The sequence below is a fragment of the Penicillium hispanicum genome (assembly GCF_028827665.1).
Source record: "Penicillium hispanicum strain IBT 35686 chromosome Unknown utg000003l_segment0_segment0, whole genome shotgun sequence".
NCBI lineage: Eukaryota > Fungi > Ascomycota > Eurotiomycetes > Eurotiales > Aspergillaceae > Penicillium > Penicillium hispanicum.
In genome coordinates this window covers 1,932,158-1,953,063 of record NW_026623195.1, presented here as the reverse complement: position 1 = coordinate 1,953,063, position 20,906 = coordinate 1,932,158, and the positions used below count along the sequence as shown (strand labels likewise).

Here is a 20,906-nt window from a genome sequence, read left to right as displayed (position 1 = left end):
GTCGGGCAGCAGAAAGCCTGTTTTCGCCGGTACCGAGAGGAATTGGGAGTTGAGTGGTGGTGGTTGGAAGAGTCTGGGGTGGAATGAAAGTCCACAGTTATCAGCTGCCGCACTTTTTCCAGGTCTTGGCATCGGCTACCACTCATGGTCGGAAATGTATGTACCTGTTTCACAGCACTATCTCGGAGAAAATTATAGACATAATGCCTCGCCAATTCAATAATCCCATTGTTCTGGGATTTGCAGTATCTAAATATTCACAAGTTATATCTCATCACCTCTCGGAAATATCATACACGTTTAATATAAACCATGCCTTGACCAAGGATAACCACATGCTGTTCAGCTACCACAGCCAATATAAATCACAATGCGCATGTCCAAAGCAAATTAACACAAGAAGAGGTATACCGAATGTGAGTAAATCATGTAGCATGCAATAATGATCAAACCAATGCTCCGGCCGAGTGCAATGATAAGCCAAAAATCATTCCTTCCCCCAATGAAGCTCTGTTTATAGCAAAATAGATATGTTAAGAAACAGACCGATTGCATTGGACACATATCAATTTCTGTTTTCCACTGCGGTCCTTGACGCCACGAAAGTTCGTGGCGCGGCAATGTTCACACTTGAGGATGTCCTCGTCGCCCTCACCATTGGACGAGCCGTAGTCGCTGCTGAGCACACTGCCAGCTGTGCTCAGCTTGCGCTCGGCGGATGGAATCCGATTAGGACTGAGGAAGTCATTTGACTTGCGGGACCGCGCCGCCAAAGCATCATGTGTGATCTTGTTCCAGTAGGCGTAGCTGTGATCCCCTTGTAACCAGAGCGGATTGTCTTTACCCTTGCCGCTAGTTACAATATCCGCTGACGAGGCTGGCAGGTTCCGCGGGTCTGGGGGACTTCTCTGTGTATCGCTATTTTGTCGATGCTGCGCTTCTTCAGTGGAATGGCCGTTGTCCTGTGCCCGCTGAGGACTCCGTGGCGGGGACGAGGTGACAACAGAAGGAGATTCGTTGGGGCCGAGACTAGAAGGCCGTGAAGACGAGAGTCGGAAGGTTGCTGCCCGGTGTTGTGGAGAGGGACTCCGGGTGCGGAGTCCAGAGCGCGAGCCTTCGGTGCTGGGACGGCCGTGACGAACGACGGAGTTGCGCCATGAGATAATGCGCTCAGATGGCGTCTTATGCGCTGAGTCCTTCCCAATAGACGAGGCAATACTGTGGTGGGCTGAATTTGAGCGCCGTAGAATTCGCCGAGAGAATATGGAGTTGGCGTCCCAGTTCTCGTAACGCCGTTTGTGATAGGCACAGTCCTGGCGAAGTATCTTTATTTTTCCAGAGTAGTCGGCAATAACAATAATGTTTCCATCTGGGTGCTTCGATCGAGACAGATACGCGGGAGACTCATTCGCCATCTTGGTGATAATTGACAGCCGTGGCGCCGACGCGGACCGTTTATGTTGGGATACGTTCTCTTGCGACGAGCTCGTTTGCTTCGCGGGTCCGTTCGACTCTTCGGGATTCACAAGAGCCACTGGAGGAGGATTGCAGATGTCATAGATTGGATCTTCCGATAGCCCCAGAGCTTGTCTCGTTTGGGTGGGCGCCGTTAGTGCCACCGTCACGATGGCAGATTGTGTTTCAAACACTTCGACAGCCCGCTTGTCAGACACTCGTTCCACAGCGCCAATAGGCCACACATATGCTCTGCGATCCTCGCTTCCACATATGACATGGTTGCCGTCATCAGTGAAAGATGCTCGGATTTGGCTGCATGTGTTCTCGTTGCCGCGGAATTTGGCCTCCAAGGATCGCTCCCGGAAGTCATAGAGCCGGATACGAGAGTCGTTGCTGGTGACTAGCAGTTTGATGTCGCCGTTCGGGTCATCGGACGGAACTCTTGTTGTGTCGATGCCTGTAATCTTATTCCCTTTTGAATTGCGTCCACGAGCCGACCGCACGTGGATCTGACCTGATGCATGTAGGCCTTCAGTGTCGTAGATGTTGAGCAACCCGTTTAGACAACCGGCCATTGAGTATCGGCCATCTGGGGTAAAGGCCACCGCTGTGATCATGTCTGGCACAACCCTTACAAAAGCGACGCTTTTATCTGGGATGCTCCAGAGGCGTAACTTCGAATCCAACGAACCAGCCAAAAAGAACCGGTCATCGCGGGGGTGGAATTGGATCGAGGTGACAAAGTCGCTGTGCTGGAAGCAACAGAGACATTCGGACCGACTTATATGCCATAGCCGAACGGTTTTGTCCATCGACGAGGAAAGAATGAAGTTGTTCTGTGCTCTCTGTCAGTCTATCTTTCAACCTGGGACTAGGCGACTGGGCAATGCATACTTTGCTCCAGCTCAAGTCCAAGATACTGCCCGTATGGCCTTCATAGACTTGAACCGGTTGAGGCTGGAAGACAGGTGCCTTCAACCGTGGGGGGTCCTGTTCGTCGACAGATGCGTTCTCATCCTCGCGAGTGGCCGCCTCTCGCTCATCCGGGGTGGAAATGACCGCCCACACCCGAACCTTTCGATCTTGTCCAGCCGCTGCCAGATACTTACCATCCTTCGAGAACTCCAGAGCCCAGATCGCTCTCCCAGTGTCCTCGCTATTGGCTTTGTTGGTCAAGGTAGACAGCCGTCTCTCTGCGACTTTCTGCTCAGTACCCGAGCCTTCGAGCTCTTGGGCCAGAAACACGCGATTGAAGACCTTGTCCTTTTTGTAGTGGGCGCGAATCTTCAGATAACGGGCCGGCGCAGGATGTCGCGGGATGAAACCTATCGGATGCGAAGTGTCGACGGACATGCGGCTGGTATCAGGCTCCGAAGTCTCATCTTCTGCCTCGGAGGGTATATCCTTCTTCTTCGTGCCGATGATTCGGCTGAGGAATGAAACTCCCTTTCTGTAGAGGCAGAAAAGAAGAAGTTGGTGCTTGGTCAGTCGACGTTGTTATAAGCAAGGTAGCCCGGAGTCCGAGAGCAGAGCATTACGAGGGGACATATGCGGGGAGCATCACAAGCGCACGCTTTCGGCGTCTGCATGACGAAGGGCTATGTCGAAATTGGGCACTTACTTCTTCTCCTTGGGCGGGTTTGAGTTTGGCGATGCATCTCCCCGAGTTGCGCCTTGTTCTGTCAGGCTGTATTCCGATCCTCCAGCCTCGGCCTCGTACGATGCGCGCCCCAGCAACTTCAAAGGAATCGATTTCTGAGTATTCGTGCGCTGGATGATGTGCTAGATCCTCGCGTTAGCTCAGCCTTGTGCTTCACTTTCTTCGCCTCGCCCTTCTTGTTCACAACAACCCCGAGTCTGTATGGCGGCGCAGGCTTACCTGAGATAACGGATCGATGGCGCTGGTCTCGGTCCGGGTCTCGTGCAGCGTGTGCGAGGTCGAGTTTCTGACCAGAGGGCCGCCAATGGGCTGCGAACGACGAGCGATCCGCTGGCCATCCTGTTGGCTGTTACTGGATCCCGACGCGACATCCGACGTGGCCGAGCCTATCATTCCTGTCAGCGCGGCCCCAGCTTCTGCACCTCGTTCTTCCCCCGTCCGGCTTTGACAGAGGAGGGTGTAATGCGAAAATCAAAGAAGACCCATCAAATTGCAAAAGATCGCCGGACCAGATGCCAATCTTCAACGTACCAGTGGGGAATGTCGAGGTTTTGGACGGCGCAGGTTTAGAATCCCCGGCTATCGCGGGGGTCGTCGATGATCGCGGCAATGCGACAGACTTGTCCACGCTACCCTCCGCCATGACGCGCGCCCCGATCGCATGGGGAGTGAATATTAAGGAGCAAGAAGGGGAATCACCGAAATGAGAAAGAACGGGGCCATCGTCTCGAAATGAGAGAAAAAAACGCGAGGCTAAGCGGCAACGGCCGGGAGGGCAATGGATGACATCAAACTGGGGGGCGCAACGAGATTGGTGGATCCAGAGGGAATTAGACCGTTCGCTTTAGCTTATCTCCAGCGTCGCTAAGAATTACCGGGCGAGGGAGAAAAGAAAGCAAAGTCTAGATTACGAGGTCTATGTAGATCACCGGGGAAGTATATACTCGGATGGAAAATTTTCTATATGCGCGCATGTAGTTTGCGGGCGCGGTCCTTCGCAATGTCGCACATCGCCTGGTGGCGCGAGTCAGTCGAATGCAGTCGCAATATCTCTGTCCAAGAACAAGAACACGTACCTGGATGGTCTCTTCGATTTCAAGCTCCGGATTGCCTCGGTCAATGCGCTGGCGCATTTCGACCATGATCACGTCTCGGCTCCGGCCATTAACAAAGGAACTATTTCCTCCCCCGCGATAAGATCAGCGCGTCTGAAAGAGAAAGGATAGACGTGGGGGAGAAACAGCAGCCTTACACGAATCGCAATCCGGGGAACCTGGCTTCATACTCAGCATTCAACGCGCGCAGTGTCTCGGCCTGTTCCTCCGCTCCGGTGTTCAATTGCTCCTGCTCCTTCTTGCTCAACTCGCTCAGGTGCTCGGGGTTGGCCGGGGCCCGCCCGAGCCGCGGATGCGAGCCCAGGATGCCGAACAGCACATTCCGATCGGTGGGGGAGTTGACAGCCGAGAGGGCCGACATGCGACCTCCAACGGCATCGATGAGCGCGCCGTACGAGTGAAAAGTCTGGTTGGCCAGCACGGGCAGCATGAGGGTGTGGAGCTCAGGCGACGGTTCGAAGAGCGTGTCCAGCACGCGCAACTGGGCCTCTTGTGGCAGCGAGGGCAGCGTGGAGAGGATGGGAAGTTCGGCCATGATGGCGTAGCGGTCAGCAGTGGGATCCGCGGCATCAGACAATGTGAATTCCGTCGGCCAGGGTTCCTATTTTCTCAGATTCCCAGAATCCCGGATTCCTTGAGGAAGACGGGGTGGTATAAGTACCAAGTAGAAGTTGGGCCCCGCGCGGTCGGCGGTCGCCGATTCTCTGGAAGCGGCGACCAGCGACCTCGCCCAGCACCAAGGCAGATGCGTAGTGAGGAAAAAGAGTCCATCGCGGATTCCGATCTGGTCGGGTTGGATCATCGGAGGGGGCAAGATATGCATCACCGCGGAATGGCCCAGGCGCTCTGCAAGTATCCTCCATTGTTGTGAGCCCTCACATTATTGCGGTGGTTCACGTCAACAACAACTCCCACAATGAGATCATGGCATTCCTCTCCCAGAGCAATGCGCGAGTCCGGCAGGGACAATGCGACCTGCTACAGCTGAACTCGTTCGCACGAGGCCCTATAAAGAGCAGCGACTCCGAACGAGCGTTTCAGAACGGCGCTTTAAATTGGGATAGCCGCGAGTGGAGTCGCCCGGCGAATGGACGCAGGAAGCGGATGCCCCTGAGCAAAGATTCATCGCCAACGGCCTATCAGACCTTTCTTCTCCTTCTGTCAACCGGGTCCCAATCTCGATCTCGAGATCTCACTCCGTCCCCGTCGCCCCCAAAGGGCTGTCGTTTGAACGACGTGCCGGAGTCCAGACCTTAACCCCGTCCCCCCTCCCTTTTCACCTTTCCGACCTCTCTGTTCTGCTCCCCAACCCTCCTCCATGCCGTTCGCGCCATGTCTCTCAATGGGCTAGATACTCCCGCCGTCGTCGAAGCCTACCAGAGTGCACTTGCCGACGCGGGCGGATGGTGAGTTCCTGACCCTGCAGTGCCGACTGTCTACCCATGGATCCCTCACGTTGGCCCCCCTTTGCGCGACGGCGAAGGCGCCAGCACAGGGCTTCAATCACTTCATGAACCCAATGACTGACTTCTTTCCCCCATGCCAGGTTCCTTCTGCACTACGTGGCAAGGGATGAGGTAGCCTTACTCGACCGAGGCACCGGCGGGGTGCCCGAGGTGCGCAATGCCATCGACAACTACGAGGAGACTTCGCCGCTCTACGGCTTTTTGCAGTATCGGCGAAGGAAAGTCATCATCCGGTACATGCCGGAGGGCTTGTCGCGGCTGATCCAAGGTATGTATCTTCGCATTGAATGGAAGGTCAGGCCTTCCATCGGATGTCCGTCCACTGATCTGGTTGGATTTGTCTCAGCCCGAAGCAATGTTCAATTCCAGTCGGTCCTCGACAAGTTCACCCCAAACGATACCGTGCTGCCCCTGTCCCAGGCCTCCGAGCTCAATGAGAGCGCCCTGTCATCTGCATGTCTCCTCCACACGGCCTCCGGCTCCATTACGTCGTCTTCGAGTTCCCTCCGTCGACGTCGACTGATGGAAATCACTGAGGATGCAGAGGAAAGCGGCGCAAAAGAAGAGGCCAAGGAGAAATCAGTTCCGCCTCCAACCGAATCACGACAGAGGTCAGGCAGCCAGAAATCAGAAGCAACTGTCGTGCCACCTATACCACCTACGATCTCACCCAATACCGAAGAGCCCGCGCCTGATCTCAGACCCCCGCCGTCCCGAGCAAGTTCCCGGGCACCGTCACACGGCAGCCCCAGTGAACCACACTCTAGCACCATGTCTCCAGTCTTGTCACAAAAATCCACAGACTCCAAGTCAGAACGATCCAAGTACAGAAACATTCTGGATGAATTCCCTCGGCCATCAGAAGAAGTGCGAATGTCCACGCAGTCTGCGCGACCCTCGCTGCGGGAGCTCGAACGGGCATCTGGCTACACTCCAAAGGTCAAGCTGGGCCCTCGCCCTTCCCTAGACCAAAGTGGACGACCCCGTACTTCGGGGAGCTCTCGGAACTCGGATCAGCGACCCGTCGCATCTTTGCCAGCCGGTATGCGCTCATCGTCGCTACGAAAACCAAACGTGGAAGCCCCTCGTCCACGATCCCAAGGGAGCTCTTTTGCGACCAAGCCGAGCACCCGAGCTCCACCTCCAATCCCACCGTTGCTGGTCCCGCCGCCGAGCATTCCTATCTCGAGACCCCAGTTGTCTCCCGGTGCTAAGTCTCTGGGCGCACTGTCAACTTCGTCCGGCCTGACTCCCGAAAAGGAACGATTGATGAAAGCGCTTCAGCAGAGGAGGAAGCATCTGGCAAAGCGCGCGGAGGAGAAGGAGACCAAGAAGAAGCAAGTTATCACTGAGGCAGAGGAAGAACCTAAACCCATCACGGATGCAACTCAAAGCCCGGGGGAAAATAAGGAAAACGTCAATCTGGTACCTGAGCCGGAAGACCCGCGGCCTGAAAAGCTACAGCATGATGAGACACCCGAGCCTGCAGAACCACCAGTCTCGTCACCCGAACCCCTTTCCCAGGGCCAAAATCCTGCGGAGCCGGAGGATCCTTTCCCAGCATCTGTCGAGCCGTCGCAACTTGAGCCCACTCTCGATGTGATTGTATCCGATTCAGAAGGCGGGCCTTCATCGCATACATCAGCCCCCAGTGCCGACACTACATTTTCCACCGACAACGCTGACACGGCCTTGGAGGACGTCAAGTCTGAGACTCCGCGGACTGTCCTTGAGAATGAAGATGAAACGCGCGCCGAGAACAGGAATCCCGCAAATCCTAGCGAAAATGAAGCTAGCGAAAACGAAGCCCAGGCGGATCTAGTTCACCCTAGCGTCAACGATGAAGTCTCGCTTGACCCGATTCCTGCAGAAAATACAACCCCAGCGCCAGAACCAGAAGTTGCTACGCCATCTCCCCAGGCAGACGTCCCATCGGTTGCCAGTGAACCTGTAAAGCATTCACCCGCTGAGATTATTACTGCAGAGGCACCCGAGTCTGTATCTGTTCCCACCACATCCCCTGCAGACACGCCTTCGAGCCCTGTGGCCGAGCCTTCGGTCGCTCCCGTTTCGGTTTCAATTGAGCCTGTCCCGTTAGATGAGACCGCCACCGAAGAGCCCCGTCTCGAAAAGACAGAGCCCCTCCCCTTGGATCAGAGACGGAGAATCCACCTAGAGCCGATCCAAGTCCCGACCCCAGAGTATTCTGACGACGACAATCTCCTTTCAGATGATTCTTTCATGGAGGAACTGAGATCGGCTACTGTGCAACAGGCCCGACCTGTCGCGGTCAAGTCTCCTAGCGGTGGTGATCAGTCTTGGAGAGGCTCATCTCGCGCCGTCTCTAGCCCCTACGGACCTACCTCTCCATCGGCCGTGCAGGCGCTGGCTGCCAGCGGCAGGTCTGTGTCGAGCTCGTACCCTGATAACGGACCTCCTACTCCTGTGCTTGTTGCCAAGAAAATCAATGTCTCTTCCGGTATCTCAAGTCGCATCAAGGCTCTGGAAAAATTCTCAAGCCGTGAGGGTACTCCTTCTAACTCGAGCCCTACCGTTACTGCCCCATCTGCTTCTTCTTCCTTTGAAAACCTCCGGAAACGCGCTTCCGTCTCCTTGCCCAACGGCAGTCAAGAATTTGGCTCGAGTTTCTCTCGCGCGCCAAGTTTAAACCACCATGACTCACGGCCTTCCTCCACTGTGACGCGCCGTACGAACTCAATCTCCGTAACTGCTCGCATTGTGCGTGACACGAGTGGTTCACAAGGACCTGAACCCGCAGAGCCCGCAGCTCTCAACCTAGCGGCAAGTCCGCTGACGGTCGAGCACGAGACGACTGAGAATCCCATGTCTCGCAGCCTTGAATCTATCACCCGCCCCGAGAACCGAAGTATGTCGGTCTCATCTGCTGGCTCCAGTCGGCAAGCGGCACAGGTCTCTCGCCCTGCCAGTCGACTTTCGCTTTCTTCGCGCTCCAAGACCGACGAAAATTTTCAGTCCACTTCGCCTACCGCCGACGACAAGAAGGGATCTCGGGCCTCACGCTTAATGCGCCGCATGTCATCGATTACGTCTAGTTCGCGCCGTAGTATCATTGGGGCCTTGAGCTCGCCCGTGAAAGAGGAAGACCCTGCTTTCGCCGCGGGAGATGATTCGGCAATTTCTCCGACATCATCCCGCCAGCGTCTATCGGAGCCCGTCGACATTGGCGAAGTCAATGTCCAATTCCCGGATACGCTCCTCTGGAAACGCCGGTGCATGCGCATTGATGAAAGTGGGTACCTGGTTCTCATGTCGGGAAACAATGACTCAAGCGCTCGGAACATGATCAAGCGCTACCATCTCACCGAATTCCGAACTCCCTGTCTCCCCGATGAGGACATGCAAGAACTACCCAACAGTATCTTGCTAGACTTCTTGGACGGTAGCACCCTTCAGTGCGCCTGTGAGTCGCGGCAGGGGCAGGCCACTGTACTGCAGAGTAAGTTTTCATGTCTGGTCTCGTCGGGTTCCTTCTTAATATAGAGGCTAATCATCGACACAGCTCTCATCGACGCTCACAATGCTCATCAATCCTGATCCTCTCCCATCAGTTCGAGGACCGGATTCCTCCGTTGGTTGAGCCTGCTTCCTTTCCATTCTCCATCATAGCTTAAGCTATTATCACCACTGCATTACTTTTCATCAATTCGCTGATGTTTTTTCTTGTTTGTGACCAGCTGGACCATCAATCCAAATGCTGACTTCCTGTGTACCACCCTCCTTATCTCTCACTTCCCACTACCGTCATCTCTCCCTATCCTTTTTCCTTGAATCTCTCTGTATGTGCGTGATATATGTGGCATGTTCTGTGGTATACCCCTCCAAGTCAAAAGCTTTCCTTCCTTTCCAGCTCTTTTCCCGCGTACAGGCGAAGCAGGACTCGAATCCTGTCTGGCATGCGGCCCGTTAGGGCCTAGGAGTTATTTGTTTAGTTCCTTTTCTACCTTTGCTCTCTTTGCATAAAGCTCATTGTTTGTATGCATTTATCCTGCGACTTGCGCCTCAGTTCTTCCCACTCTTAAATTAGAATAGCGGTGGACATCTCGGACAGGTCGGTCGTGATCAACAACACTAGGTCGCCTGAAGGGCTTTGTACATAGGATGGTGGGTATCTACTTGTATTTACAATTCCTCGATGCCGATCGAACAATCATCAAACATCCCATCTCACTCCCCTGGGCATCGTGCAGTCGTCGCTTTCCATATACGAGGTAACATGCCCGAAGAGCCCTGTGGACCTGTAGTTAGGCCCGTTCACCATGAGAGTAGCCTGATCGTCCCCAAGAGCCAATGATCAATTCTAGCCGGGCCCAACGTTTGTAACCCAAGGAAATAAAATAATTAGGTTGGCCCAAAAACGTGGATACGAAACCAATGATCGACGACTAATTTTCCCCTAATCGCCACGACAGTCCACCTTAGAATAGAAGCGCGCCCCGGCACGCCTAAACCAAGCCACCACCCCAGCCTCGCAAGCCAATCGAGCCATCATTGTTGCCAGTCTCACGGGCTGTACGCCAGGCCGAACGGGGTCGTTTTCCGTGGCCATCCTCATCGATGTCACGGTGACGGGATCTCCAGACACAGCCTGCGCATCCTTTAGGAGCGCAGAGCTGGCGGCCGTATCCACCATAAACTCACCAGGAGAGCGCCTAAGGGTCTTTGTTCAGGTTCCACTCAGATGTGAATATAATCAACTCATCCATGGGAAGCAGACCAGTGGGTATAAAAGGAGGGTGAAGGACGAGCAACATCCAACCCATCCAACACCACTCCTCAACTACCACTTCCATCTTCTATACGAACCAAACCCGAACAACTCAACTCCCACAACTACCCAATCCTCCAATCTTCCATAATGCAGTTCACCACCGCTATCATCTCTCTGCTGGCTCTGGCTGGAAGCAGCTTGGCCGTGCCCACCCGACGCACCCAGGCCCTCGAGCTCCACGACTTCTCAGTCCAGAAAATCGCCAACACCACGGACGGGACGATCAAGTTCACCATCACCGATCCCAACACCGGCCTGGGCGACTCTTGCGACCTGTTGTGGTAAGCGTGAACACCCATCCAGGTGCTCCACCGCACCGTTCCGCGGCGTGCAGCCATAACTAACACTTAATCCAGGACCCCCGAAAACAGCCCCGGCCTCTTCCCAATGACCCCGTGCATAGGCCGCAAGTACGAATTCAGCTTCCGCTACGGCATTGGCAACATCGAGAACTTCATGCTGGCTGTCAAGCCCACCAACGGTACCCAGACCGGATACACCATGGTCGACGCTGACGCGAAGAACTCCCACTATGTCTGCAAGAAGAACCCGACCCCGGCACTCGCGGAGCAGTGTAAGTGGGAGGGTGTGCTCAGTATCGATCTGTGAGGATGATCGGGGTTAAACTGGCTCCTTGATTTCATTGCATTGCGGGTCTTGAGGGTTGCATGTTTGTTGATGGGCTGAATTAGAGCCGGTGCGTTGGAGTGTTCATGAGCGGTTATGTCTATAGATCGGGATGATGTTTTGTGCTTTATTGTATTGTCTTTGCTGTCTCAACAGAGAGTGATGCTATCTGGGTCGGATCGATCTGCATTAGGTGAATTCTTGTTCTTATTCAAGCCTCGAGTAATCATTGACAACTTACGGATCATAGAAATACAGGTTGACTCGTCGAGTTAACTGAGAATGGCTAGCAACAAGCATCTACAGCGCAGACCGGTAAGCAAAAGCGTTCATTTCTAGTAATACATGTGGGTGTCTGAAAGATCATCGTTACAAATCAGACCCAGAAAGTCCAAAGCAAGCCATGATGGGGCAACATGCCTATTTAAACAGCAGAAGCCCACGGAGTCGGTTTTCCAGGGTTGGGGTCGTGTGGTGTCATCGTGAAAGTACAGGCATCATCATCGTGAAGACGTTGAGGATCCCCTCAGGTGGCGTGTCCGTTCATACTATGGTTCAGCTTATCGGCTGACCGGTGCTGGGTTGGAGACGAGGGAAGGCTTTCCTTAGAAGCATTTGGATGTTGCGTCGTTCCATTCTCTATTCCATTCGCGTTTGCGTTCCCATTCTCATGCACAGGCTGCGCGGGGTAGATTTCTGGGAATGCCGCGCGCATCTGCTGATAATGCTGGTTGATCAGGTACTGCATAAGGTTGCTGACTGGAAAAGCAGAGTGCATGCGTCGCTCAGTTTCGACCAACTCTACTCGCATTTGCGTCTCCCAGTCGTGCTCCCCGGCATGCGCCTCAATCTCTTGCTTTCGCTGGTCTCCCTTACTGGAGAGGGCCTTTGTGCATCCAGGCATGCGACATGTCCAAACTTCAGGCTCAGATGTTCCATTCGATCCAGCAGGTATATGCAATGTGCTGGACTCTGGTATCCCGTTATTCGTGGTGGAGGTAAGAACGTTCGCGCTTTGAGTGGGCTCCAGAAGCATACTTTTCAGAAGAGCAGCGGCAGCTCCAGGCTCGGGTAGGGTGGTGGGTGTTTTGGCCTTGGCGGACGAAAATGGAGTCCTGATCAGGTCATGGCCACGGGTCTTGCTAGGTGTCTCAACATCTGACATGGCATCTGGATCATCCTCCTCCTTTTCCTCGTCCTCATCATTGGATTGAGTTGTCTCTTGGCCAGCGACCCCTTTGCGATTTCGTTTGCCCATCAGTTTATGAGAGACTGATGCGATCTTGGGACGTAGTACGGACTTCTGAGTCCTTGCGAGATCTTCATCATCGCTGGAATCTTCAATGGGCTGCAGAGGAGTGAGTAGCGCAGGTGGTAAAGGACCATCCTGAGAGGCAGCGTGCGTCAATTCGCGATGAATGACATAGCGAGACCATTTGAAGCCAGGGGTATCTTCATCGTCCAGTTTCTCAAGCACAGCACTGGCTCTAGCAACAATGATCTTGCGAGCGTCCTCTCTGCTGAAAGAATATCGATCAGACAGGCGCTCCGTTAGCAGGTCAATGTGCAGGCGACGCTTCGCTAGTTGGCCTTCTTCTCTCAGATCCCTGATCAGCTGGTAGACGGCGTCGGTTTGCGATTTTACGACTGCCGTTGGGTCATGTCGAGGGGTTGACGCAATAGGCTCATCTTCCACTTCGCCGTTTTCAGACTTAGGAGAAAGACGTTCCATGATATTTTTGTATTCATCCTGGTTGTAGGAAAGTTAGTTAAGTTTCCTGTGGGCGTCAAGGACCATATTTCGAAGCTACGTACACTGAATTGGCGACGGAGATGAACGAAGACATTAGTCTTGCTCCATTCCATGTCTTCGTCATCTTCGACCATGCAGCGGAGAAGGAAAGCCCCATGTGCCGCAAACGTTTCAGCCGACTGTTCCCTGGTCTCACAATCGCCCCGCGTGTGGAAGATGTACTACCTGCTGTTAGCAAGGGAGCGCCGCTAGTCACAGGCAGAGGACCCACAAACTCACCTGCTCACATAGGTTCTTGAACGTGGGATTGAGCTGCTTCTTGCCTTGCCGGTGTCTATCCATCAGGAAATAATACATATCCACCGCCTGGACCATGCGATTGAAGGTAGGTAGATATCCCTTCGCGGGTGAGATGCGATACCAGCCCGCCTTGCCGGCCACCCAGAGCTCAACACTGCGATCCTCCGTCTGGCCATACGCGTAATGGGTGACATCGTCGATGATGATTCGTTTCGAGAGATAGTCGGGATTTAGCACTAAAGACAGGGAATGTGAGCCACAAGCTCAGAGGCGCGCGCGTTGTATGCGGAGTGTAATAGGACCCAGTGAGGACTCACCCAAGTGCTCTTGGTTCGGCTTGAGCTCCAGACAGCCAATTACCTGCACGGGATATTGTTCGGTGGCCTCAAGGAGGTTCGCATACAGCATTTTCCCAGGGCGCAGGACTTTCACATCGGTCAAGCTGAACTCCCACCAATCATTCTCATCGGAGATGGAAGGATCGATGGGAGGCAGCACAGTTTCTTCGCGGGCGGTCATCATTCAGGGCGCCGCATGGTTGCTCACGAAGAGATTCAGCGACGAGAGGTCGAGGCAGCATGGAAGGAGAAGGAAGGTGTAGGTTGGAATCTTGCTGCGTCAACAAGTCAACCCCAGTTGATGTCCGGTAACTTACCATTACCTTATCGATACCGGAATACCACCCTTCACTGACGTTAATTACACGGCGATAATTTTCAGATCTAATGTTCACACTAGTCTCTTCCGCTTCTTTAATCGCAAGTCTTACTTGTAGCAGATGCCCTTCCCTCGGGGATTCAGGCTCTTTCGCACCACAATGTCTGGAGAGAAGATCGTCGAAGGCGTTTTCGGTAGTCCTTACGATCCCCGAACTTCGAGTCCCTCTCACTGACTTCGCAGCCGTTCACAAACCGCAGGGCGTCACATCCGCCGATGTGATCAGAACCCTACAGAAACACTTCAATCCATCCAAACTCTTCCAGCCATGGCTTGAGGAAGAACGCTCCCGTCGGAAACGCGAAAGCAACTACCAGAAGAAGCGCCGCCGCACTCAAAGACTAGAAGTGAAGATCGGTCATGGCGGAACACTCGACCCGCTCGCGACAGGCGTGCTGATTGCAGGCGTGGGCAAAGGTACCAAGTCGCTCAATGATTTTCTGAAATGCACCAAGGCCTACGAAACCGTGGTACTCTTCGGAGCCGAGACAGACACCTACGACCGACTGGGCAAAGTCGTGCGTCGCGCTCCATACGAACACGTTACGCGCGAGGCCGTCGAGAAGGCCCTGGAACAATTCCGCGGGCCGATCATGCAGCGCCCTCCGATCTTTTCGGCGCTGAGAGTGGAAGGCAAGAAGCTATACGAGTACGCGCGCGAGGGTAAAATGCCGCCAATTGAGATCAAATCTCGACCGGTGGAGGCCGTGAGCATGGAAATTGTGGAGTGGTACGAGCCTGGCACACACGAGTTCAAGTGGCCCGAGGAAGAGATGGTCGGGGACGAGAAGATTGTGGCCGAGAAGCTTCTCGACAAAGACGCCTCGGTGCCTGTGGCTTCTGCGGCGGAAGGCGAGGCTGCCAACCAAGAATCAGAAACACAGTCGTCCTCCAAACGGAAGTCACCACCAGCTGCAGACTCACCTTCTACAGAGGAGCAAGACGCGGGCAAGAAGCAAAAGGTCTCTGAGGATAATGCAGCACAAGCGGTGAAGCCTGAAGCCGCCGCCCCTGAATCAGCAATTGCAGAAGCACCGACTACACCCACGGAACAATCCAAGCCCCAACCCCCCGCTGTGAAGATTAGGATGACAGTCACATCCGGCTTCTATGTCCGGTCCTTGGCTCATGACCTGGGCAAGGCTGTTGGTAGCTCCGCTCTGATGAGCGAGCTTGTACGAAGTCGTCAGGGTGACTTCGAACTTCATCCTGACAAAGTTCTGGAGTACCAGGATCTGGATGATGGCGAAGATGTCTGGGGTCCGAAAGTACAGAAGTTCCTCGATGAATGGGAGAAGAAGAGAGCCGCCAATGCCGAGGCAGAGGCGGCAGCTGAGCAATAGCCTCCTCCACACCATCTTAACAGCTCGATGTCTGTCTCTGGAGGGCACTGGTCCAAGATTGTCTAGGACGGACTTTCCAAGGTTTTTTGACCTTTCTCGTCTGGGTTCGGGCACTGTCTTAGATTACACATCCGCCCAGACTGCCTCGGCATTTTCGTGCGCCTCGCCATGTACGCCTAAGCGGTCCCGGGGCAACTCTTCCCATTCGACATCCATGTCTGTAAACCCAAAAGAGGCCGAAACTTACTCATGTTTAGACCGCGCCAGATTCTCTTGCACAGCGAGGTGTGCACTTCCCGCAGTGAAGTTGGCGCCTGCAGGAATGCTGCCTAGGAGGAATCCCGGCTAGACCTTGGTACCTGTATTTATACCTTTGGATAATGGACAGGTCGCGGCGGTGATCTAATCTGATCCGGTTGCGATTAGTTTTCTAGTTGACATTGCCAAGCCGCCCAGATAATCGGGCCAAGACCTTTGTTTCTGATTGATGGGCCGAATCGTAACCATATAGTTTCTTTCAGGCTTTAAGATTTAAGCTTCAGACACAGTTTTCGCCTCGCTCGAGTTCAAACTCAACCCTGGAGGATTGCGGTCTAATGTTCAATTTCACATCCAGTGGGAGCCGAGTCGGTTCCTTTATTTTGTATGAGCATCGGGTTCGTCCTCTACTTCCCCTATGAGGTGCTAGATCTACCCTGGCCATTCTTTATATCAAACTAGCGAGTGAGCCTTCAGTAGGAATCGGTTCCTTGAAGAGGCTCCCAAGAGATGGTCATATTCCAGGGATTCCAGCGAAGTGACGTGGCCAGCAAAAGATATATAACTAACTAGTCAAGTGGTGTCTTTCAATAAATTCCGCGAGTAACTATCGGGTTCTAGAAAGAATAACACCTATGCATCTCATAATCGTTTTCAGCTGGTCTATGGAGCTGACAACTGTCCTCAGGACTGCCGTTCCCCAATCTATGCTATCCAGGTATTGTGTGGGGGTCGTCTGGACGCTCCTCTCCGTCGGACGGAATAATTACACGACTTGAAAAGCGTCCTCTTCTTCCATTCCCCAGAAACAAAATAACTGCTAATTAGTGACCGGTCTGTTTTGTTTTTTGCTCACACATTCATTTCAGAATGTCTTGGGCTTTGGATCTTCCCCAGAATTATGGGTGAGAATATAACCCACTCCCACCCAGTGCCGTTGTCCATCTATTGACTATCCATAGCTACGTCCTTGTCATTGCTGCGTCGACATTTTTTGTCAACTTTTACCACTTCTTTTTGACCCGTTACTACCGCAGAGCTAGTGGCATTCAGTATCCTGCTCCATATGCGTCAAATGAACAAGCGGAGAAAGATCCTAATGCCTTTGCATTCAACTGTGGTAAGTACTCGAGGACCTATGGCTGTCAGGTGTTTTATGGCTAGAATAAAGAAACTGAGAAGTGTATTCTATTCTAGCACAACGCGCCCATCAAAACTTTCCTGAGAGCCACACCTCGTTCCTAGGCGCTCTGCTTCTGTCTTGGTACTCGTACCCCGTAGCCAGTGCAGCCTTCGGTGCAGGATGGGTACTTTCGCGCATCGTCTATGCATATGGCTATAGCCATGCGGGTCCACCGGGACGCTTAAGGTAAGATTGACATCTATTGGTCGCCATGAATCCGTGACTTGACCTTGCTGATTAAAACCTCCAGTGGAGCGCGTGGCGCTTTTGTGCTTGACTCGCTGTTGAAATTTATGTCCTTCTACAGTGCAGTCAAGGTTGCCATGTCTAATTGATATCTAGGTAAGCAATTGGATCAATCAAGCAGCAAAGTGAGAGACATTGGTGAAGGAAGATTGTATGGAAGCACAACCCAAAGCCAAGCTCGACTTAATTAACAACTCATCTGAAGTCATAATTCAATAATGTATGTAAGCTTTGAAAAGACCAAACAAGTAAGCGAAGGTGCCGCAGTATTGCAGTCTCCTTTCATCCTGATCAGATTGATACATGGCGCAGCAAATTGACCCTAGATCGCTACCCTCCTGCGAGGGATCCAAATGATTTAAATGACCCAGTAGAGTCAGGGAATAGGTAACTCAATTCATCATGTGCATATGCAGGATAAGATCTAGTTATTACAGAAAGCAACAGTGGACGTCCACCGGGATTTTTTTGCGCCTCTTGCGCCTCCACCATTTCTGACTCGTAAACAGCCTTCAAAGCTTTACATGCGTCCCTTAGCACGCTTACTCTTTCCGGGTCGCTTCGCTCCGCCAGCCTTCATCTTCTTCGCAGAGAAGCTGCGCAAGTCACCGGTTGAGGCGGCATCGCCGCTCTTCGAGAAACGCTTCTTGCCACCGAATCCGAACTTTTGATCCTTCTTTTGGCGCTTCATGTTAGGCGCGCCATCGCCGCCACTGCGGCCGCGCTTGCGACTATCAGGCTTGTCGGTGTCCTCGATAGCGACGTCGAAAAGATCATTGGCATCGTCGGTGGGAGCAGAAGAGTCGGCCTTGCGCTCTATAGGATCAATGTTAGTCACTTGCATCTTTGAGATATGGATTGGACGAAAAGGGCAGATGTGACGCACTTTTCTTCAGGGAGTTAATCTTGTCGAGAGTCTCCCGCTTCTCCTTTTGTCTCTGCTGCAGCTTGGCGACCTGCACCTGCTTGCCGAACTTCTTCAAGTCACGCTGGCGACGTGCCTCTGCGGCAGCCTTCTTGCCTGCAGCCTCATCGTACAGCTTCTTCTTGATCTTGTCCATGTGCTCATCGTTCTTGACCATCTCGGCAAAGTAGTCACCGGGACGAGTGAAGGAGATTCCTTCCTTCTTCAGCAAACCACGGGCCTGGATCGCAGCTGCCTGACAGACCTTGTAGAATGCCAGTTCGCGGTTGAGGTCGTCATTGGGATCCTCCACGTCGATGGGCTCTTGCGAGACGAGGGAGTTGTGCTCGGAGAATGGGGTCTGCTTGGTGATGAAGGAGATGCGCTTGAGGGAAGCGTTGATGGCGGCAGAGTTGTTGATAGTCAGGCGCTGGTGCGGGATCACATCCTCACGTTCGTCATCCTCCAGGTCAGATAGCGGAATATCTTCTTCCTCCTCTTCGTCCTCATCTTCATCTTCCTCTTCCTCCTCGTTGTTGTCCGACTTGTCACCGGCGTCCTCTGCATCTTCGTTCTCTTCTTGCTCTGCTTCACTCTTCTCAGCCTCCGAGCTCACAACATCCTCGTCTTTCTGCTCGGCCTTCTTGCTGACTTCTGTGTCGGGCGCGGACGTCTTCACACCTTTGCGCTTGTCCGCGGACTTGGCCATTTTCTTCTGCTTCTCAGAATCGTAGTCCCGGCCCTTGTGGGCATCGAGCGCCTGAAGCAGCTTGCTTCGCTTGGCCATTGTGTCAGGAAGGCGGGAATCTGGGGGTTGGGAATAACGGAGTGAAGAGCAGCTGGTTTACCCTACGGGATTTTTTTGAAATGGAGCCAGTCCGTATGTGGTTAGCGTGGGACGATAAGCCTCCGTATGCCGTTAGCGTATCTCGGGTCCGGAGTTGCAGATGATCCGGGCTTATCAAGCGGCTTGTACACCACGCCGGCGCTTGGTCAATAACGCCCCTCAACCTTGGAACGCTTTTCCAGAGTCACCATGGCCGAGGATACCAAGACCGAGAAGGGCCCTGCAGAGGAGTCTCTCTTGTCACAGCCAGTATGCGAATCACCACCTCTCCTGCGCGTTTGCTCTTTCGCTAATCAACCAATTCCAGAACTCCGACGCCCAAGGCCAACTCACTGCGGCAGTGGACGAGCTCCTCGAGCAACTCCAAAGCAAATTTGACAATGTCTCAAAGGAGATGTTCGGAAAGTGTGCGTTCTACCATATTTTCGCTTGCCATCGCTGGCTCTTCCATACCTCTCATCCTCAGTGTACAGCTAATTCCATCCAGTGGATGACATGACCCGACGCTTAGACGAATTAGAGGCTTCCCTGGCAGCTTCTGGGAACGACTCACCTACAGCCACACCGACAAAATAAGATCTTGTCAGGGCAATTGAGCATTATGTGTGGCGTTTTGTCGTACTGGGCCCAAATGTGTCCTGCGCGTTGTTTCCCCAGCTCTACGCCGTGCACATCAGTCTGCATGTTTATTTTTCTATTATGATACCCTATGTTCTCAAAAATCAGAACATTCCACAAGCATTATTTTCTTCATGTAGACCAGTCTTCGTAGTCAAGGGCTCAGATTTCAGTGGCAAGAGGCATAATAGCCAGTAAAGGCTCATGAATTTCTCAATTCGTACAATACAGCAATATGCCGGTGTCTACCACAGCAAGTCTTCAAGCTATATTCATGTAATCACCAATCCAATAAATGCCGATAAATGATCCCTTTACAGCTCATCCTTCTGCTCCTCGCCAGCGAAGCCACGAAGAATGTTGCTTCGCGATGTCAGGTCATCGACCTTCTCGGGGGCAGAGCCACCCTTGCTCAAGACCTTCGTCAGACGAGCCAGCTCCTTGGAGGCATAGTCCTCGCTCTGGCTCAGCTTGTCGGCCACCTTGACGTAGTACTCGGCGTACTTGTCCTGTAGGCCCTTGGCAGCCTTCTTGATCTCGGTGGCGAGCTTCTCGAACTTGTGCGCCGGCACGTACTCAGCGACCAGCTCGTCCAGCGCGGCAATGGTGCCAGCCTTGCTGTTGAGGCCGCCGCCAACGGCACGAGCAGAGCCAGTCTTGGAGTTCAGGTACTCGACGAAAGCCTCCTCCGAGCGCGCGCCAGCGTACGCCACCGGCTCGGTCGAGCCCTTGGGGAAGAACTTAATGGTAGGGTATCCGGTGACACCTTGCTCCTTGGCCACTGCGCGGGCGTTCTCGGCTTCAGCGTCAACCTTGGCGATCACGACATCCGACTCGAGCGCGAAGTCATTGGCGAGTGTTTCCCAGGTAGGAGCGAGGTTCTTGCAGTCTGTAAAGGCAGGAAACAAGCAGTTAGAAGGACTGTTACGAAAACACATCGACGTATACAAAAGAGACGTCACTCACGGCCACACCACGGCGCAGTAAAAGCGACCAGCACGTTCTTGTCACCACCAACAGTAGTCTTGAACGAGGAATCGGTCAGCATCTCAACCTTGCTCGGCTCCTTCTGCGCGCCGCGAGGCTTAATGCCGGTCTTGTCGGTGATCCACTTGGACAAGCTCTCCAGATCACGGCCACCGTTGTACTCCTCAGGCTTGTCACTCTTCCCATCGAACCACTTGAGGGTAGGGAAGCCCTGAACCCCAAAGCGCTTGCCCAGATCACGGTTGGCATCAGCGTCCACCTTGGCGACAGTAACCTTGTCCTCAGCGAAGGCGAAAGCAGTGGCGAGCTCCTCGTAGACGGGGGCAAGGTTCTTGCAGTGACCGCACCAAGGAGCGAAGAATTCAACAAGAGCGGGCTTTCCGGACTTCAGCACCACATCGTCGAAGTTCTTGGGGACCAGGTCCACGACGGCGGAGCCGGCAGTGGCGAAGCCGCTGAGCACGGAGAGCGTGCCCAGGAGCAGGAAGCTCAGACGAGCCATTATGGTTGAATGTTTGAATGTTTTGTTGTCTTGAAAGAGAAGATAGGTGTCAGTTTCCAAGATGACCTTGACAATTGGACCTCGGGGAGGCTTTGGGGGTTGATGACAAAAC

General features: G+C 53.5%; 10 protein-coding genes across 10 annotated transcripts; 5 read left to right on the top strand and 5 right to left on the bottom strand.

Moving 5' to 3' along the window:
* Nucleotides 1–533: 533 nt before the first annotated feature.
* N7459_003150 (WD40 repeat domain-containing protein) lies at nucleotides 534–3,511 on the bottom strand (the record flags this gene model as incomplete). Its single annotated transcript, XM_056942334.1, has 4 exons — nucleotides 534–2,294; nucleotides 2,353–2,908; nucleotides 3,080–3,240; nucleotides 3,338–3,511. The coding sequence occupies 4 exons, from the start codon at nucleotides 3,509–3,511 to the stop codon at nucleotides 534–536; spliced, it is 2,652 nt and encodes an 883-aa protein (XP_056802217.1).
* Nucleotides 3,512–4,078: 567 nt separating this feature from the next.
* Nucleotides 4,079–4,768, bottom strand: N7459_003149 (2-oxo-4-hydroxy-4-carboxy-5-ureidoimidazoline decarboxylase; the record flags this gene model as incomplete). The annotated part of the gene is made up of 3 exons (XM_056942333.1): nucleotides 4,079–4,132; nucleotides 4,195–4,294; nucleotides 4,371–4,768. 3 exons carry the CDS (start codon nucleotides 4,766–4,768, stop codon nucleotides 4,079–4,081), a joined length of 552 nt encoding a protein of 183 aa, XP_056802216.1.
* A 797-nt stretch (nucleotides 4,769–5,565) lies between these two features.
* N7459_003148 (uncharacterized protein) lies at nucleotides 5,566–9,275 on the top strand (the record flags this gene model as incomplete). Its single annotated transcript, XM_056942332.1, has 3 exons — nucleotides 5,566–5,639; nucleotides 5,780–9,177; nucleotides 9,241–9,275. 3 exons carry the CDS (start codon nucleotides 5,566–5,568, stop codon nucleotides 9,273–9,275), a joined length of 3,507 nt encoding a protein of 1,168 aa, XP_056802215.1.
* Nucleotides 9,276–10,596: 1,321 nt separating this feature from the next.
* Nucleotides 10,597–11,118, top strand: N7459_003147 (uncharacterized protein; the record flags this gene model as incomplete). The annotated part of the gene is made up of 2 exons (XM_056942331.1): nucleotides 10,597–10,790; nucleotides 10,866–11,118. The coding sequence occupies 2 exons, from the start codon at nucleotides 10,597–10,599 to the stop codon at nucleotides 11,116–11,118; spliced, it is 447 nt and encodes a 148-aa protein (XP_056802214.1).
* Nucleotides 11,119–11,662: 544 nt separating this feature from the next.
* On the bottom strand, nucleotides 11,663–13,708 carry N7459_003146 (uncharacterized protein; the record flags this gene model as incomplete). The annotated part of the gene is made up of 4 exons (XM_056942330.1): nucleotides 11,663–12,886; nucleotides 12,952–13,110; nucleotides 13,169–13,425; nucleotides 13,507–13,708. The coding sequence occupies 4 exons, from the start codon at nucleotides 13,706–13,708 to the stop codon at nucleotides 11,663–11,665; spliced, it is 1,842 nt and encodes a 613-aa protein (XP_056802213.1).
* Nucleotides 13,709–14,006: 298 nt separating this feature from the next.
* N7459_003145 (pseudouridine synthase PUS4) lies at nucleotides 14,007–15,249 on the top strand (the record flags this gene model as incomplete). Its single annotated transcript, XM_056942329.1, has 2 exons — nucleotides 14,007–14,040; nucleotides 14,090–15,249. The coding sequence occupies 2 exons, from the start codon at nucleotides 14,007–14,009 to the stop codon at nucleotides 15,247–15,249; spliced, it is 1,194 nt and encodes a 397-aa protein (XP_056802212.1).
* A 1,170-nt stretch (nucleotides 15,250–16,419) lies between these two features.
* On the top strand, nucleotides 16,420–17,025 carry N7459_003144 (MAPEG family protein; the record flags this gene model as incomplete). The annotated part of the gene is made up of 3 exons (XM_056942328.1): nucleotides 16,420–16,627; nucleotides 16,705–16,876; nucleotides 16,998–17,025. Coding segments are annotated over 3 exons (408 nt in total), but the record flags the coding sequence as incomplete, so codon positions are not given.
* A 431-nt stretch (nucleotides 17,026–17,456) lies between these two features.
* Nucleotides 17,457–18,627, bottom strand: N7459_003143 (EBP2 family rRNA-processing protein; the record flags this gene model as incomplete). The annotated part of the gene is made up of 2 exons (XM_056942327.1): nucleotides 17,457–17,752; nucleotides 17,823–18,627. The coding sequence occupies 2 exons, from the start codon at nucleotides 18,625–18,627 to the stop codon at nucleotides 17,457–17,459; spliced, it is 1,101 nt and encodes a 366-aa protein (XP_056802210.1).
* A 249-nt stretch (nucleotides 18,628–18,876) lies between these two features.
* Nucleotides 18,877–19,263, top strand: N7459_003142 (heat shock factor-binding 1 family protein; the record flags this gene model as incomplete). The annotated part of the gene is made up of 3 exons (XM_056942326.1): nucleotides 18,877–18,936; nucleotides 18,995–19,094; nucleotides 19,175–19,263. 3 exons carry the CDS (start codon nucleotides 18,877–18,879, stop codon nucleotides 19,261–19,263), a joined length of 249 nt encoding a protein of 82 aa, XP_056802209.1.
* Nucleotides 19,264–19,619: 356 nt separating this feature from the next.
* On the bottom strand, nucleotides 19,620–20,794 carry N7459_003141 (protein disulfide isomerase family protein; the record flags this gene model as incomplete). The annotated part of the gene is made up of 2 exons (XM_056942325.1): nucleotides 19,620–20,194; nucleotides 20,272–20,794. 2 exons carry the CDS (start codon nucleotides 20,792–20,794, stop codon nucleotides 19,620–19,622), a joined length of 1,098 nt encoding a protein of 365 aa, XP_056802208.1.
* Between the last annotated feature and the right edge of the window lie 112 nt (nucleotides 20,795–20,906).